The following is an 18123-nucleotide window of genomic DNA, read 5'->3' on the forward strand; positions in this document are numbered from 1 at the left end:
CTTAATTCAAAAGGAAACCCATAGACTGAAAGTTAAAGGGTGGAAAACAATACTTCAGGCGACAGGAACCCGAAAAAAAGCAGGAGTAGCAATCCTCTTGGCAGATCAAGTAGATTTCAAACCAACACTGATTAAGAGAGATGAAGAAGGACACTACATCCTTGTAAAGGGAAGAATCCAAGAGGAAGAGATGACAATCATAAATATCTATGCACCAAACACTAATGAGCCCAACTATATAAAACAAATATTAATGGACATGAAAAGTCATATATGCACTAATACAATTGTAGTGGGGGACCTCAACACCCCACTGTCACAAATAGATAGATCAACTAGACAAAAAATAAGTAATGAAATACTAGAACTCAATCGAACTCTTGAACAAATGAACTTAATAGATGTTTACAGTTTTCCACTAGGCAAAAACAGAATACACATTCTTCTCAGCTGCACATGGGTCATTCTCCAAAACAGACCACATACTCACACACAGAACATGTTTAAGTAAGTGCAAAGGAAGTGAAGGTATCCCCTGTATATTATCAGATAATAGTGCGATGAAATTGGAGATCCATAGCAAAAGAAACTCAAAAAATTTCATAAACATGTGGAATTTGAACAACACACTTCTGAATAACCAATGGGTCACAGAAGAAATTAAAGAAGAAATCAGACAGTTCCTTCAATTAAATGACAATGACAGTACAACTTATCAGAATCTATGGGACACAATGAAAGCAGTCATACGAGGGAAATTCATAGCAGTGAATATGCATATTAGGAAAACAGAACAAGCCCAATTAAACAACCTGATGTTGAACCTCAAGCTTCTAGAAAAAGAAGAGCAGGACAACTCCAAAGCTCATACAAGGGAGGAAATTATAAAGATCAGAGGAGAAATCAATGCAATGGAGACTAAGAGAATGGTACAAAAAAAATCAATGAAGCCAAGAGTTGGTTCTTTGAAAGAATCAACAAAAGTGATACACCCTTAGCCAACCTTGTCAGAAAAAGGAAAGAAAAGGCCCAAATCCATGCAATTAGGAATGAAAAGGGTGAAATTATAACAGACCCAGCAGAAATCCAAGGATCATCAATATCTACTTCCAGAACCTATACACCAATAATTGGGACAACACAGAAGAAATGGACAGATTCCTAGATACACAGGAATTACCAAAGTTGAACGAAGAAGACCTAAAAATTCTGAACAACCCAATATCAACCAATGAAATTGAAAATGTAATTAAAACTTATCAACTAAGAAAAGCCTGGTCCCTGATGGCTTCACTGCTGAATTCTACAAGACATTTAGAGAGGAACTGCTGCCACTACTGTTGAAACTCTTCAATGAAATTGAAAGGGAAGCAATACTCCCAAATTCATTCCTGGAAGCAAGCATCACCTTGATCCCCAAAGCAGAGAAAGACCCAACTGAAAAGGCAAACTAGAGGCCAATCTCACTAATGAACATAGATGCAAAAATCCTTAATAAGATAAAGGCAAACAGAATGCAGAAGATTGTCAAGAAGATCATACATCCTGATCAAGTGGGATTCATCCCAGGGATGCAGGGATGGTTCAAAATACACAAATCAATCAATGTAATACACTATATCAATAGAACCAAGGACAAAACCAATATGATTATCTCCATAGACGCAGAAAAAGCATTTGACAAAATCCAACATTCATTTATGATAAAAACCCTACAAAAAATTGGAATAGATGGTCTCTACCTCAAACTGATAGAAGCCATTTATGAAAAACCGACAGCCAATATCATACTAAATGGTCAAAAACTGAAATCCTTCACACGAAAATCAGGAACAAGACAACGATGTCCACTATCAATCCTCTTGTTCAATATACTTCTGGAAACATTAGCCACATCAATTAGACAAGAGAAAGAAATAAAAGGAATAAAGACAGGAAATGAAGAAGTCAAATTGTCATTATTTGCAGATGACATGATACTCTATATAGAAGACCCCAAGAACTCCACCAAAAGTCTTCTAGACTTAATAACCAAATTCAGTCAAGTAGCTGGTTACAAGGTCAACACACAGAAATCAATAGCTTTCCCCTACACAAATGACAGACTCACTGAGAGAGAAATAGGGCAAATAACTCCTTTCACAATAGCATCCAAAATACTGAAATACCTAGGAATCAACCTAACAAAAGAAATCAAAGACCTCTTCTCTGAAAACTATAGCACTCTGAAAAGAGAGATTCAAGATGATATCAGAAAATGGACAGACATCCCCTGCTCCTGGGTAGGAAGGATTAATATAGTGAAAATGGCCATACTTCCAAAACTGTTATATAGATTTAATGCAATTCCAATTGAGATCCCAGCAGCATACTTCATGGACCTTGAGAAAACAATTCAAAAATTCATTTGGAACAAGAAGAGACCCAGAATAGCAAAAGCAATTCTAGGTAACAGAGACATGGCAGGGAGTATCACAATCCCCAACCTGCAACTATACTACAAAGCTACTGTGATAAAAACAGCATGGTACTGGCAAAGAAACAGACCTGAGGACCAGTGGAACAGATTAGAAGATGCAGAAACAATGCCAGACACACTCAGCCATCTCATCTTCAATAAAGGAGCCAAACACCCTCACTGGAGGAAAGATAGCCTCTTTAATAAATGGTGCTGGAAAAATTGGGCTTCAACTTGCCAAAGATTAAAACTAGACCTGTATCTCTCACCATGCACTAAACTAAAATCAAAATGGATTGAAGATCTAAATATTCAAATAGAAACTCTGAACCAGTTGGAACAGAGGTTAGGTAGAACCCTTGAAGACATCAGTGTAGGAAAAGATTTTAGGAACAAAACCTCAGTTGCCCGTGAACTAGCACAAATAATCAACAAGTGGGATCTCTTCTTATTAAAAGGCTTCTGCACAGCAAGAGAAACCAGTAGCAGTGTGAAGAGACAACCCACAATGTGGGAAAAAATCTTCACCTGCTCTTCCTCAGACAAAGGTCTACTATCTCGAATCTATAAAGAACTTTAAAAGATCAGACCTCCAAAATTTAAAGACCCAATCCAAAAATGGGCATCTGAAATCAACAGACATTTCTCAGAAAAATAAGTAGAAATAGCAAATAAACACATGAAAAAATGTTCAACATCACTGGTCATTTGAGAGATGCAAATGAAAACAACGCTGAGATTCCACTTCACTCCAGAAAGAATGGCTGCTATCATGAAATCAACCAATAACAAATGCTGGCAGGGCTGTGGCGAAAGAGGAACCCTGCTCCACTGCTGGTGGGAATGTAGACTGGTGCAACCACTGTGGAAATTGGAAATCATTATGGAGATACCTCAAAGAACTAGGACTGGAAGTCCCATTTGACCCCGCTATTCCACTGCTGGGGATCTTCCCCAAAGAATTAAAAGAATCAAACCACAGTGATATATGTGTGCCCAAGTTCATAGCAGCACAGTTTGTGATAGCTAAAACTTGGAAACAGCCCAAATGCCCATCAACTGGAGACTGGATAAAGAAAATGTGGTTTTTTTCTATAATGAAGTACTACTCAGCCATAAAAAATGAGAAATTAGAGACATTTATAGCTAAATGAATGCACACTGAGGCGATACTCTTAAGTGAAATAAATAAGACACACATGTATAAATACTGAATAGTTTCTCTGGTGTGAGAAACTGAAAGTGTAAATAAGGACTAAATGTATAATAGGTAATGTGAAATAGGAAGAAAAGGGGCAAAGGGGAAGGAAGTGGGAGGGCTAGGGGAAAGGATAGAAGGGAATGGGGTTAATATGAGAAAATGGAAAAATAGGAACAAAATCTTTGTAAATAGGGAGGAATGGAGGGGTTGAAGGGAGGGCTGGGCAAGGGTGAAAAATAAGAACCAAGAGAGACTATGTAAAGGTGCAAATTTCCAATGATGAATGTCATTATATTGTATACCTAAAATGTACCAATGATTACAATGAATAATCGATAATGTAAAATAGGAAGAAAAGGTCCAAAGTGGTAGGGGTAGTGGAAGGGGCAGGGGAAAGGAAAGAAGGGAAAGGAAAACTGATGAGAAATGGAAAAAATGGAAATAAAGTCTTTGTAAATAGGGAAGGGTGGAGGGGGTGAAGGGAGGGCTAGGAATGGGGAAAAAATAAGAACCAAGATGCATTATGTAAATGTACAATTCCCAATGAGAAATGTAATTGTGTTGTATACCTACAATGTACCAATAAAAGAATTTAATAAAAAAAAAATCACAATGCAAAGCCCCTGTCACCACACCTGATACCATTCTTGGGTTCCAGGGGTTAAGACGTGGACATCTTTAGGGATCTTAGTCATCTCACCACAGGGGACTTTTCCAAACACCCTGGAGATGCCTCATTCTGCCCGCCTTCTTCTCAAGGAGAAACATTACTATGGGAAACCCAACAGCCACCCCTTGACAACCTTCCCATTACTAAGGCAGAAAACAAACCAACAAACAAACAAAACCAAATCTGCAAACCTGAGTATTGCTATGTAAGAGGATCATCTTTGAGTGGATGGATTAGATGCCTGGAAGCATCCATCTCTTCACAATAAATGATTTCACTGTTTCATAAATATGATTCAGTATTTCATATTTCACAAAACAGGAAGTGACTGAATGAAGAGGATGTGGCAGAGAGGGAAGCCCCTGTCCAGATGCTTTCCCAGCCTCGAGCTCCTGATCAGAGCTCCTAGGCTTTGGATGCCCGGAAAGATGGGAGCACTGACCCAGTCCAAATGGGCCCAAGAAAACTTTCAGATATTTAGTCATGTTTCAAAGATTAGATTTAAATATTTGCTGTTGGTTCCTAAAATATATTTAAATAAATAACAAATTTGTAATCAGGCATAGTGGCACACACCTGTAATCCCAGCTATTGGGAGGTTGAGGCAGTTGTGAGTTCAAGGCCAGCCAGGACTTCATAGTAAATTCAAGACCAGCCTGAACTACATAGCAAGTCCCTGTCTCAAAAAGAAAAAAAAAAACACTTAAACACCACCAAGCTGAAATAAATATGTTTCATTTTCCATTCAAAAGTTATATTACTGGTAATGATAGACAACCAAAATCAAATAGATTCCTAATAATTTAGTACAGCTAAAAATTCTTTAACTGACTGCATTCTCATCTCAGCACTGCACAAATATATTTTCTGCAAGGAACAGAATAAAATAAACACCCTGCAACTGTACTACAACATCCTTTGAAATACTCAAGATCCTTTTTTACGAGATTATGATCTCACTTCCTCTTTCTTTTCACATTCCCACTTCATTTTTCTCTAGCCCACTTCCCTTCTGGCTTAAGATTTCAGCTAGCTACATTTTGTTAGAGATACTTCATTCTGGTTGTATCTAAGGTGTGACAGCTGTCACTAATTTTCTGCTAAAATCATGGATAGGGCTCAGTTGGACACAGTCTTACTTGAACTCCAACGAAAGAAGCTTCAGCAGTACTGTACCAGAAGCAAAGGTCCTTTCAGGTGGTTATATTGACCGAGTGGCTCCTCATCATCCCTGGACACAGTGAGACTTCCTACAGGATGTAGGAGGCCCTCTCACACAGAGTTCTTGTGAAAACCCAAACTCTCTTCCACTTTCATCCTAGCATTGCCCAAAGCACATCAGAAGAACTCAGTTTTACACATACTCCTTATGGAATATCCTTTCTCAACTGCCCACATCTGTCACCATTCATACCCTGTTGGAGCCCACAGACTCAGGCTTCCATGAAACATGTCCTTTATGTTCTTCCCATTCTTCAAACAAGATGCTTTTGCACACTCATGACCCTGTGTTTACACTTACTTCTCACACTTTTGTGCTTCCACATTAAAGAGTGAATTCTATTTGCATCCCAAATTCCTAGAACAGTAACTGAAACCTACTGGATGATCATGCAGAATTTTGCCTCTGCCTTTTTTTGTACTGGGGATTGCACTGAGGGCCTTCACAGTGGCTACATCTCCACTAATTGTTTTTTATTTTGAGGCAGGATATTGCTAAGATGCTAAATTGTTTGGGCTGAACTCCAATTTGCAATCCTCCTGCCTCAGCCTCCCAGAGTGCTGAGATCACAGTGTGCATCATCACACCCAGTTCTTCTCCTTCCTTTTAACTAACTTTAGGAAACATTTTCTAGGATTCATTTGTATTTGGTATGAATACAAACTTGGGACTAGCTGCTTTTTAATCTCCATTTCTAAGAATGAAATGAAGGTGGTTCTCTCTATTAAATAAAGCTCCATAATTAACAAGCATTCATGTTTCTGAGGATAAGAAGTCTTTTAACATCCTATCACACAATTAAAGGGACTTCTCTTTGCCTTGCACAAAGACAACACCATGATTTATAATCTACAAAGCCTCAGAGTTGGAATGAATCATGTCTTACCACCTAATGATTGCATTCTCTCTATACTATCCAAAATGATAGTCAAAAATCTATATTTAAGCACATCGAAAACTTCACAAAGAAGCCCATTTCAGCTTTTACATGTGTCTTGAAAAAAAACTATACACTTAGACATTTTTGACTCCTCAAGTCAATAGTAAATGAAACTGGAAAGTAGTGAAGGAGGGAATCCAACACCGTGAAGTTTAAATTAAAAAACCAAGGAGCACAAATCACATTAGGCCACCTTTTTGCTTTTTAATTTGAGATTCAAGAATGCTAAGCACCCTAAAATAGCCATATCTAGGATAATCAAAATTACAACAGGAAACTGTTTGAGCATAAATTGCTATGGCAGGAAACTGATTAGTTCAGCAAAGAGACAGGATGCTTCTTGTCTCTACTGTTGTCTGAGTTAATTCAATGCCTCCTCCATGGGCCAACTGCTCTGAGATAAAAGATTATAAAGTTGCCTCATGAAAACAGACTGAAGGACAATTAATAATGAATGCAGGAGTAAAATAAAGCACAGCCTGAAACAGCTAGAAAGCTGAAGTCAGTAGGCAAAGGTGAAGGGAAAGAAGCAGACTAGTAAAATGTAAAATAATACCATGATCTACAGAATATAAAGTTTTATAAAGTGTGCCTAGAATAAAAGGAACTCTCAAAATAAGTAGAGTAGGCATGCTTGCAAAGAAGACTACCTTGGAGTAATCTTTTCCATGAAATCTGAACAAACCACATTGAATTTCTTGAAATGTACTGAAATATATTACTTAACAAACTCTCTGTGTTGGGAAGAACAGTGCCTCCTCATTCCCTGCTCCTGTGAATAAATTACCTTATATGGCAAAAGGGATTCTGCAGATGTCATTAAGATTAAGGACCTCAAGATGGCAGATAATCCTGGATTATACAAGTGGACCCAATCTCAATGCAGTGGTTTCTTACAATTGGAAGACCTTTCCCACCTGCATTCAGACTCAGAGGTGTAACTACAGGAGAAGGATCAAGAAGATACAATGTTGGAGGCTTCCAAAATGGATATAAAAGCCATGCGGCAAGGGATGTTCATGGCCTCTTGAAATTGGAAAAGATAAGGGAACAGACTCTCCCCTGGAGCTTCAGAAAGGAACGCACCCTTGCCGACACCTTTTAAACCCAGTTAAGTCCGGAGAGACTCACATCAGAGCTGATATTACACATCTGTTAGATAATAAATTGGTGTTGCTTAAGTCACCATGCATGTGGCAATTTACTACCACAGCAGTAGAGAGGTAATACAAGCCCACCACCTTTCATAGCCTTCACACATGAAAACCAAAATTGAAATCATCTGTCCTTACTCCAAAAGTGACTACTTAACAGAAACCCTAACATCTGCCCTTGACTTATTTCTAAAATGTTTTTCAAAGGCAAACAGTGAAGATCCTGAAATAGTAAATCCTTCAAAAAAGAAATGACTCAATAAGTACTTTTTTTAAATTGAGAGATTACCAACTGCTCTCAGTGAATCCAACCGAAAAAATGATATTAATTTACTTAAATTTTTCTTGTGCTTGAGTGGAACACCATTTGTCTTAACTCTTTCCCTTTCATTTCTCAACACTTCATCCCATGAACCTGACTTCGAAGAGCTTTGAGGTGAAATTTCCTAATAGGCATTGACATGCTTGTTTCCTAGAATTTATTAGAATAGTGAAATGAGTAAAACTCAGTTTGCTAATTGGAACTTTGCAGGAGTTGAATAACGTGGCACTATATGTCAGGCTTTACTTTACATCATACTGATTAAAAAGCAAATAAATCAGAGTAGAGTTGCAAATCCTTCTTACTCACCACTTTGCAGCAAAGGGGCCAAAACCACCACATCAAACCAATGCCCACAAGTAGCAATAAGACCAAAATAGCGATGAGGGCTGCAATTCCATTGGACTACAGGAGGCAAAGACAAAAACAAAGCAATCAGCAATCTTAGGTCAAATTCCACATGCACATTTTTAAGGAACCATTAGAAAATAACATTGACAGTATAAGGGTGACACCATTTCAGCTATATTCTTTAAAATTCTATAAATTCCCTTAGCTTTTTAAAAATAATGTTAGGTTATGCTGAGATAGACACATAAAATCTTTGAGAGTGGTGCGTACTATTTTAAATACATCTTAAAGGAATATAGAAAAAAATCACTATTTAGGGTTAGACAAATGCTCCCCATCTTTTGGATATAGGCAGGAATCACTTGGGCTCAAGCATTATTACCACTGCATAGAATTTTCCCAGACTTTGATGGTGGAACACGATTTACCTTTTATTCTTAAATAATCAGACAAGATGAATATTTTTAAAAAACACCACTCAGATGACAAATCATCTGCACGGGCTCTTGCTGACAACAGTACATATATGTCAGTAAAATATGCAGTCTCATAAATTCATGTAACAGAGAATCTCTGACTGCAGACCAGGTACTACCCACAGGAAAATTACACAGGTATCCTTCACTTCCTGACTGCCCAGCCCATCTAGCCAGAAGGCACTTGCTTTGGACCCTGGTCTCTGACCCCTTTCATCTCAACAACCCCTACTAGCCTACCAGACTGAGGTTATGCCACCTCCTCACGGAAGCCCGCTTTGGACCCTTTGGCTAAAACTGTCCCTCCTGATTGTACAACTCATATTTCTCTATATTTTAATCTTCAGCGCTTTTCACAATGCAATGACACTGATTATGAGCTCTGTGACTATTTGTTTCATTTCTTTCTGTCATGATTCATTGTGAATACTAGGAAATCAGAGGCTAAGACCAATTAGTTTACTATTGTATATCAATGTCTAGCACTTAATACCATTTACTGAATGAACTCCAAAGAAGTAAGAATCCAAATTACACAGACACCAAAAAGACTGTAAATATTTTTACTTTATGAGTAGGGCCTTTAGTGTTTCCATGGAACGGTGTCTCCTAAACCTCTACTCTCTGGGATTCCCATGAATATACTGTGTGCCTTTGTTTGACTCCGGGTTTTTTGGTTGGTTTGTTTGTTTGTTCATTTGTTTAAGGGAAAGAATTCATGAAAGAAAAAGAAATCAAGAAAAGGACAAATACTTTATAGAAAATTTCAGGCAAATATCTACAGTAAGTGTTTTGTTTTTGAAGTCAAAGAAAACAATTCAGAGCATATATCAGACAATTTAGGAAAATACCCAAAGTACATTCTTTTGCACAGAATTCTAAATATTCATGAATAAATCAAGTTACTTTCAACATCTTCACTTACATTAAGGTATAAAATCTAGGCAAACAAACATAACAGGAGAAGAATGTAATAGAAATACATGAAAAACTATGCTACAGGAGAAATATTATCAAATGTATAAATCCTTAATCTCATCTTCAAATACAAGATCTTACAGTGATCTTACTCCTTTTATCTATAAGTGTCTATGAACAGAGCAAATGAGACACTCCCACCAGACCCCTGCACCTGAAGATCTAATCCCAGAACTCACTATGTGGCTGTGTTATTCAACTCTAAGAGTTCTATGAACACCTGGCTCCCCCTTTTCTTAGAATTCACACCCTATGTTCAGAAATAAGAATGCACAACTAAAAGCCACAAATCTGTTAAAAGTTAGTGATTGGTTTGCAAAAGCATGTGCCAAGAACAGGAAATTCAGAAAATATGCCAACAGTTAGAATATAAGGTAGATTAGTCGACTCTGATGGGTACTGAAAATTCTTGATCTTCCCTCGAAATAAAATGCCTCCATCAGTAAGACTGACAAAACACTGCTCTTCCAGATGCAAACATACACTTACTATGACAGTATTATCAGCTCTACTCTTTCTAACGACTTGTCTAAAAGATTAAAACTAAACTAGCCACAATTTTGAAAATCAACATACCTAACCTTAATGTATTTAAACTAAGATGATGGAAAATAAGATAAGAGGAAGAACATAATTTATCAGTATCTGACCTTGCCATCTATTCTGAGTCCCTGTCTGCACCCACCCCAGACATTAGCTCAGTTAATTGCATGCAGATTCAGCCTTTCCCATTTCCTCTGTTTTGATTTCCAGAGCCTGATATCAGAGCATAGAGCATATCAATCATGAAAAGGAAATAATTTCATTGTTCATGTAACTTCATAAAAAAATTAAAGAAAGGTCAAACACATAGACTTCAGCAGGCTTGCATGGTGCAAACCCAAACTCAACAGTAAGATGAACAAAAGTATGAAATTGGATAAAACTACACCTACATCTGTGTCATGGGCAGAAACTAGAAGCTTATTTTATTGAAGTGCATCTCTCTTTAAAGAGAACTCAAGTCAAAAATAATCCTAATAAATATTCAACCTATGAATGTCATTTTTCTTGAACTAAGTGAAACAAATATATATGACTAGAAGCTAAAATACATATTTTTTCATTCATCCAAGAAATATTCAATGATCCTCCACTATATACTTGGCCATTAAATAGGTGCCAGGGTTGCAATGTTGGACAAGTCTTCCCCAACCCCACTGGTCAGAGAGATAAATGTTCAGCAAATAATTACAAGCGTGAGGTGTGTGGAAGGAGTATCCACGAGAAACATGTAAAAGTGGGAATTAATCTAGTGTAGGGTTCTGAGAGGAACTCCTTGAAGGAGTATAAAAGAGCTGAGAAAGAGTATAATCAGAATGTGTAGCTCTGGTAAGAGGAACACAAAGGCCAGTGTGGCTGGGGCACAGAGCTGGAGGAATCTGACGGTCTTCTGAAGAGGCTGCAGAAAAGAAGGGAGGGACAGATCTCTGAAAAACTGTAGTTCACTATAGAGAAATGGCCATTTGTTACATTAATGGCCATTTGTTAGATGACCTTCCAGGTGATCATTTGTTACATCAGTTCTTCCCAAAAATGGTTTTGAACAAGAAGCATTTTCAGATGTCTACAAAGACTTGGGTATGAAAGTTAAATGAAGACTCTAATCTGAAACTCAGAAACCAGATTTTAGTGAAGCCAAGAAGAAAAATCTCTTCTAAGGATTACTGGAGATACAGCAGAACTTCAAACTTGACGGTATGGTAGAAAGAATTTTCTAGTCATTCCAAACATATAAAGTTGTTGAACTTCATCTGCATCTAATTTCATTTTCTTCATTAAAAATAAAATATGATAAATAATCAGAAATTTTAATCTGCCAAATATAACTGAAATTCTACCTAAGAGAATCATGGAAATATAAAAACAAGTCAGGGTCACTACTATATTTTGCAAAATAACCACAAGAAAAGAAGAATCACTCAAAAGTTTCACAATACATGAATAACATGTTGTAATCCAACTAGGAAAAATCACAGTAACCACGTCAGAATAAAAGACACAAAAGGGAGGAAATTCATCTCTACAAGTTTGTTACTAAGAACTTTGAGTTAGGGAAAGAAAAAGTCATGAAATAACTCATGATTTGATCTGCTGGAATTTTAAAAATTATTTTATGTCAGGAGTTAGTAAACTATGGTCCAAGGGCTAAACCAAGCTTGGCTATTTTTAAGATTTCCCCACAAGCTAACAATTATTTCTTAATTTATTACAAAGCTGAAACCCTTCAAAAGAAGAATCCATTCCATGAAATTCACATTGTAGTATACATGGCTTCATTGTATACAGCCTCAGCACTTTGTTTACATAATATCTGTGGCTGCTTTTGCCCTAGAAGGGCAGGTTTGAGTAACAGTGGTAAAGAACACATAGCCCTAAGGTCTGAAGTATTTACTACCTGGCCTTTAAAAGAAAAGTTTGCTGACCTCTGTCTTAGATAAATCAGTTTAGGATCTGGTTGAAAATGGCAGATTGTGCAAGTGTTCGTGCTAGGACAGAAACAGAAAGAGAACTCATTCCCAGTTCCAGCATTTAATACTGTGAAGCTGGGCAAGCAACTGAGGCTTACAGAGCCTCCAGGCTTCAAGTAACCCCTCTTTCAGGGACAGTAGGAGCTGAAATCCAGATTTTCTGCTTATCAACACTTCCACCTTTGAGGGTCTGGGCCACACCTAAAGAAGCAGTACCTTCTAATATGTTTCTATTGATACACACTGAAGACTTGGAGGTGTCTCTCTGCTCTGTACTCCTCACTTTTCTCATCTGTAAACCTCATATGTCAGTAACAGCCCCTTCTCGAGTTGGCGGTAGCTTAAAAAGCCAGACAGTGCTCCACTCTTGTATAATAGCATTTAGCACAGTGCCTGGCACTTGACACTTGGTCCAAGGACACATTTGTGGCATTATGATTCCAAAGGAATCAGAAGACCAATGGTCCCAAAGCAGGGGTGGTGGTGGGGAGACAACCTTTCACTGTATTATTAAAAGCAGAGATACATTTAAGAGATCTGAGAAGAGATGAAGAGAAAAGACTGCTTAAATTCAAACTCTCCTCCAATTCTCATCTCTCAAGTCTAAAGTGTATTTTCCCCACTTCTAAACTAGATACACAGCAACTCTCATTCATTCACTTATAAAATAATCTTGAAGTGAGTGCTGTGAGTGAGGACCAGGAACGCAAAGAAGCAGTGACTGAGTACAGCCCTGCCAGGGAAGTTTCAAGGCAGATGCACAAGGCCTGTGAGTGAACAAGAAATTGCAGGTCATTCCTCTGTGTGCCTTAGCAGGACTGCTCCCTGGATGCTCTCAGAGCATATAAAGGGGTTTCTTCACCTAGGGGATTTTCACAAGGACAAATAAAATTGCAAGAGGAATGGTGTTTTCTTTGGTTTTTAAATACCTATGGAAGCCACTGTGATGGGCAACATCACTAAAAGCATTTTACCTAGTCACCATATCTGCACATGTCTCAAAGACTTAAATCTATCACTTAAACCTATCACTTAAATCTAATGTCTCACTACTTAGCGTAATATTACAAAATATCTTTTCCTATGTTGAGTAGAGATTTAATGTATGAATCACTTGGTGAATTTCATCAGCTCAAATCAGGCAATGTTACCACATGCCTGAAGTATCGGATGGTAAATTCAAAATATGATTAGATGATTAATGAGAAAAAAGAATTTTCCCATGATTACTCTCAATATGATATAGTGAATTATGATATTTATTACCCTGGAATAATTAGTGTAATAATAAATGTCACATGGAACAGAAGGCTTCAAACCATCAGCCTCGGATAGGGCAAGGAGGTCCCAGGTGATTCCTGGGGCCCCTTATCAGTCCTTGTCCTCGGTGACCACTCTCAGGCACTTCTCCCAGGCCCCCTCTTCATGTCAGAATGGCATCTTCCTTTCTCTTCCCTGTTTGGTAACATGTTCTGGTTTTCCCATGTCTTGAGCTGTTCTTCACTCTCCTACCTCTTCACTGATTCTACTGACGATAGCACCTTACCTTTCCACTCTGCCAAATTAAACTTAAAACTTCCATCAAATTAGCTTTCTTCCTGTCTCTGGTTCCCAGATCTCCCTTTTCCTAAAGACTCTACTTTAGAAAACATGTAATTTTAAAATCTCTCTCTGCCCTTTGAAATCATTCCTTGCCCTTTTAATGTTCTTGCCCATTTTACAGACCCTGGAGGAATCTTTTGCAATTGCTGGGACCCTTCCTCTGAAAGTAACCATCAAGGAAGACAGGGACCCTGACTTAGGTTCTGCAGAATAGCAGAACCCAATAAATGAGCAACTTGTTCTAAGTTTCAGCACTGCATCCTACCAGAAGGTAGGAGAAAGCTCACTTTTCCTCTTGCAAAGACTAACTAGCAGACACAGGTGGCCCCCAATCTCCTCAATACAAGCTCTTCAAACTTTTTCAGCCCTTGGCTTTAGTAGATTTCCATTAAATCTCTCTTCCCTCTTACAACAGTTTTGAGTAAGTTCTCTTTTGCCTATTTCATTTTATCCAGTGCAATTTGTCTTTCACCTTGCATATTCCTTCTACTTCAAAATTCCATTAACCCTAAATTCTCCCATCTTCCTTCTCTTTCTTCCTACTTTAATAAACATAAAACTTAAATGTTGATGTCCAGCTCCAATTCCTCTCTGAATCTTGAGGCTACATCTACAGTTACCCATTTGACATCACTAACTCAGTATCTTCACAAAGAAAATTTTCTTCTTCTCCAGATTCAGCTGTTTTTAGATGTTTCCAGTAGTAGCATCATTCCTTCAGACTTTGGAATCAGCCATTACCTTCCAAACCAGAAAGTTATTTTATAACATGTATTTCTTTTTTAATAGAGCTTTCACCAATTTTAGTCCTGTTTCTACTACCACATGTCAATTCAAAACCCAAAGTTTTACTCCTTAATTCTAGCCTTTGTCTCTTAAAAGCTTTCTCTGCGCCATGTTGTCTTTTGCAAAGCATTACTAATCTAATCTTCCCCAAATAGCATGTGCACCATTACATTCATGCCTGAAGCATTTTTTAAAAGATACTGTTATCTATTACTGTCATAATCTGTGATTGCTCAAGTTAGTAAAACCTAAAATAATTTCTTTAAATGGGGCTTCTCATACTGACTTGCTAGATAATTGTCCTGCCAAATAACAATATACAAGGAGAATGAATAGGAGAAGAAGAGACAGGAAAATGGGAAAAGGAAGAAAAAGATGGGAATGAAGGGAATGAGGGAAGGTGAGAGAACAAAGAATGGAGAGGAGAAAAAAGGGAAAAAGGGAAGCAGGAAGGTGGAGCCTGACAAATTACTATAATTATATTACCTCAAAGGATATTTTTAAAATAAAGTGGCAGTAAGAATCATTTTAGAACAAGAGTCTTCCTTCAACTTGAAAGAATATGGACCTTTTCCTTTCTTTTATTCATTTCAGCATTGATATATCTGTGCCGTTGAGCGTGGGTACCACACATCTAAAGGATAAACTCTAAACTGTCTGTGTTATTGACAATCTGGTCTAAATTTTCTATTTCCAAGTTTTCTTTCCACTTATTTCCATTCTGACTAGATATAGCCACTCAGTTCTTCAACACATCTCCTCCCTGTTTGCTCTTTCTCTGTAACGTTCTTCCCCAGCCTCTTTCTTTACCTACAATCTGCTCTCCCTTCCAGGCCCAGTTTGTCTTGCTTTCTCCATAAATATAAAACTTTTTTCTAGCAGCCTTCCCCTTCTTACTCTGACCTCCCGAAACCCTATGTTTTCTCCTACTAAATACCACGTGTTGCTTAATAACTCCCAAGACTGTACCTTCAATCCAGACCTCTCTCAAGAGCATCAGGCAGGTATAGTCAAGGGGCCTTTCTGACATTTCCACTGAGCTTGTCTCACACACATTTGTCACTCATCTGTACCAAAATGGAACCCCTTGTCTTCTTCCCAAAACAGCTCTATCTATTGAAAATAAGATGGCCAGGCAAAAAAATCTTGGAACTATTCTTAAATTCTTTCTAGTTCTCGCACCCCATATCTATTGTATCTCGTCATGCCATGGGTTCCATCTTTAAAATATATTGGAATTCAACCACTTCCCACCATCATCACTGCTGTAACCCCACAGACACTGAACAACTTCAGCTCCAGTGTTCTGGATTATGGGAGAAGCAACAGAATTCATCTCAGTGTTTCTATTTTTGGCCCCACAAGTAAAATCTATTTGCGCACAGAAGCTAGTGTGATCCCTTTACATCATTAAATTCAATCATGCCCTCTTTGCAGGTCTGTCACTCTGAAGTCCTTACAACAGCTGACACAATCCCACTTTGCTCTGCACCACTCTTTTCACGCTCTCCTCTGTGTCCAGAGTCTTTTACTTTCCTCCCATTAACCTCTGCTCCAGCCCCTGGCTGTCCTGCTCTTCTATACTTGCCAAGTACGGTGCCACAGCTAGGCTGTGCTCCAGCTGCCCTGTAATCCCGGAACAGTCCTCTACCCAATGGTCTCTAGGCTCACTCCTTCACCTTCTTCCAGTCCTGGCTCAAATCTCATCTTCTCAGTGAGAATCGCTTTGACCCCTTACTTAGTATTACAACTTCACTCCCTCCCCATCTCTGACACAACCAATGTTCCTTTTTCTGAAATCACCTTACTCTTAAACCACCTAGAGCCATATTACACTCTCCTGACACCTAGCAAGACCTTAATCAGACTTCTTATTCCTGCCTGTTGAAAAGAGAGGTGAAAAGACAGCTGGAGATGCAGAATAGGGAACATGGAGAGTGAACACCCTTTCAGGGGAGCTAGGCACCGCGAAACTATCACAAATAGCCTCAATCATCCACATCCTGAAAGACCAGAAAACCTACCTATTTCAACATTCACAAAACTCACAAATTGTGAAACATATTACAGATGAAAAAAAAAACACCTAGTTGTTTTCAAAACAGGAGGTGCTGATAAAGTTATCAAAGGAGTCCAAAAGTGACCCAAGTTCCCACTAGACACTCCTGCTGCACCCAGCCATGTGGTCAAGTTAGTGCTTCCTATTTGTATGTTCCATGATATAATACCAAAACTTTCTATACATCCACAAAATTACCTACAAGGGAAAAGCTGCCTCATGCATAAAGTTTACATTTCAACATACTACATTTTAATCAGTGCAATCATCAATCACCACTACAATACAGTTTCAAACTAAGATTTACCAATCAAAATCAAATTTCTTACTCATATATGAGACGGCACTAATTTTTAAGATGTACAAAATAATAAATGACCCATTAAGATGTGCTAATGATTTCAAACTATGATAAATATTATTATAGGCAGCTAAGTTAGAAATTAGTACACAATCAGAAAGATTGGGCTGTCAAAGAAGTCAGAAAAAAAAAGACCTTAGAATTGTCACTGGAGGTGCTTCTGAAGAAGACTAAGTCTCAAGATAAAGACACAAGGACCAGGCCTACATACCTCCCCTAAAGAGTAGTGAGTACTTCCCTAAGCAGTAATGTGGAATTGTACTAGAACTGGTATCACCTGGCCAGTGAAGTCTAGACAGACTTTAGTCACCCAGGTGGGTGACCAGAGAATCTGGACCTATTCCTTCCCAAAAATGCCTTTGTTCTTTCCATGTACCCTTGCTACATGACCCGATTTTCTACTGAAACAATATTAGCTAAGCAGCTACACTTGTAATCCTACAGGTTGACTGCAATTTGACCCACGTTGTACCCACATTATGACTTTGGTGTATAAATTACTCCTGACAAAGGGCCTGAGTGACAACCTACTTCCAGGACTCCTCTTGTCTCTCAGGAGCTATTCCTGTTCCCAAAAAACCTTTTCCTACTCCTAACGTCCTTTGTCCTTTGGAATTCATTCTCAGTTTCAGGGGACATAAGCTTGGCGTATTGGTCATCTAGCAGATTGGGAGTTATATCTTCCCCTATTAATATCCTAGACACTAAATTCTAATCTTCATAACAAAAAAAGTTATTGTTTTCATATCTAATGTTTTAATAAATATTCCCTCTTTTGTTTTCTTCTCTTGATGTTAAATAGTGACTTTTAAATTTTATAAATATCACAACCAAATTAAAATTCCTTTAGAGAGCTAAGCAAAAAAACAAATCAAATGAACAAATAAAAAACCTCAAACAGGGCCGGGGATTTAGCTCAATGGTTCTGCCACCTGCCTTGCAAGCACAAGGTCCCAAGTTCGATCTCTGGTACCAAAAAGAAAAACCCTGAAATAACCTTCCTTATAATGTGCTCCAACGTTACTATTTATAA

General features: G+C 38.1%; 1 protein-coding gene across 1 annotated transcript in view; it reads right to left on the minus strand.

Moving 5' to 3' along the window:
* Antxr2 (ANTXR cell adhesion molecule 2) overlaps positions 1-18123 on the minus strand; it is a 150913-nt gene that overhangs the window by 76700 nt on the left and 56090 nt on the right. The window contains exon 12 of the mRNA XM_004848004.4: positions 8277-8372. Coding sequence (XP_004848061.1) covers positions 8277-8372 — 96 coding nt within the window. The remainder of the gene's footprint in view (positions 1-8276; positions 8373-18123) is intronic.

Source organism: Heterocephalus glaber, unplaced genomic scaffold (assembly GCF_053883595.1).
Source record: "Heterocephalus glaber isolate CG9 unplaced genomic scaffold, H.glaber_assembly_v1.0 deba00001454, whole genome shotgun sequence".
NCBI lineage: Eukaryota > Metazoa > Chordata > Mammalia > Rodentia > Bathyergidae > Heterocephalus > Heterocephalus glaber.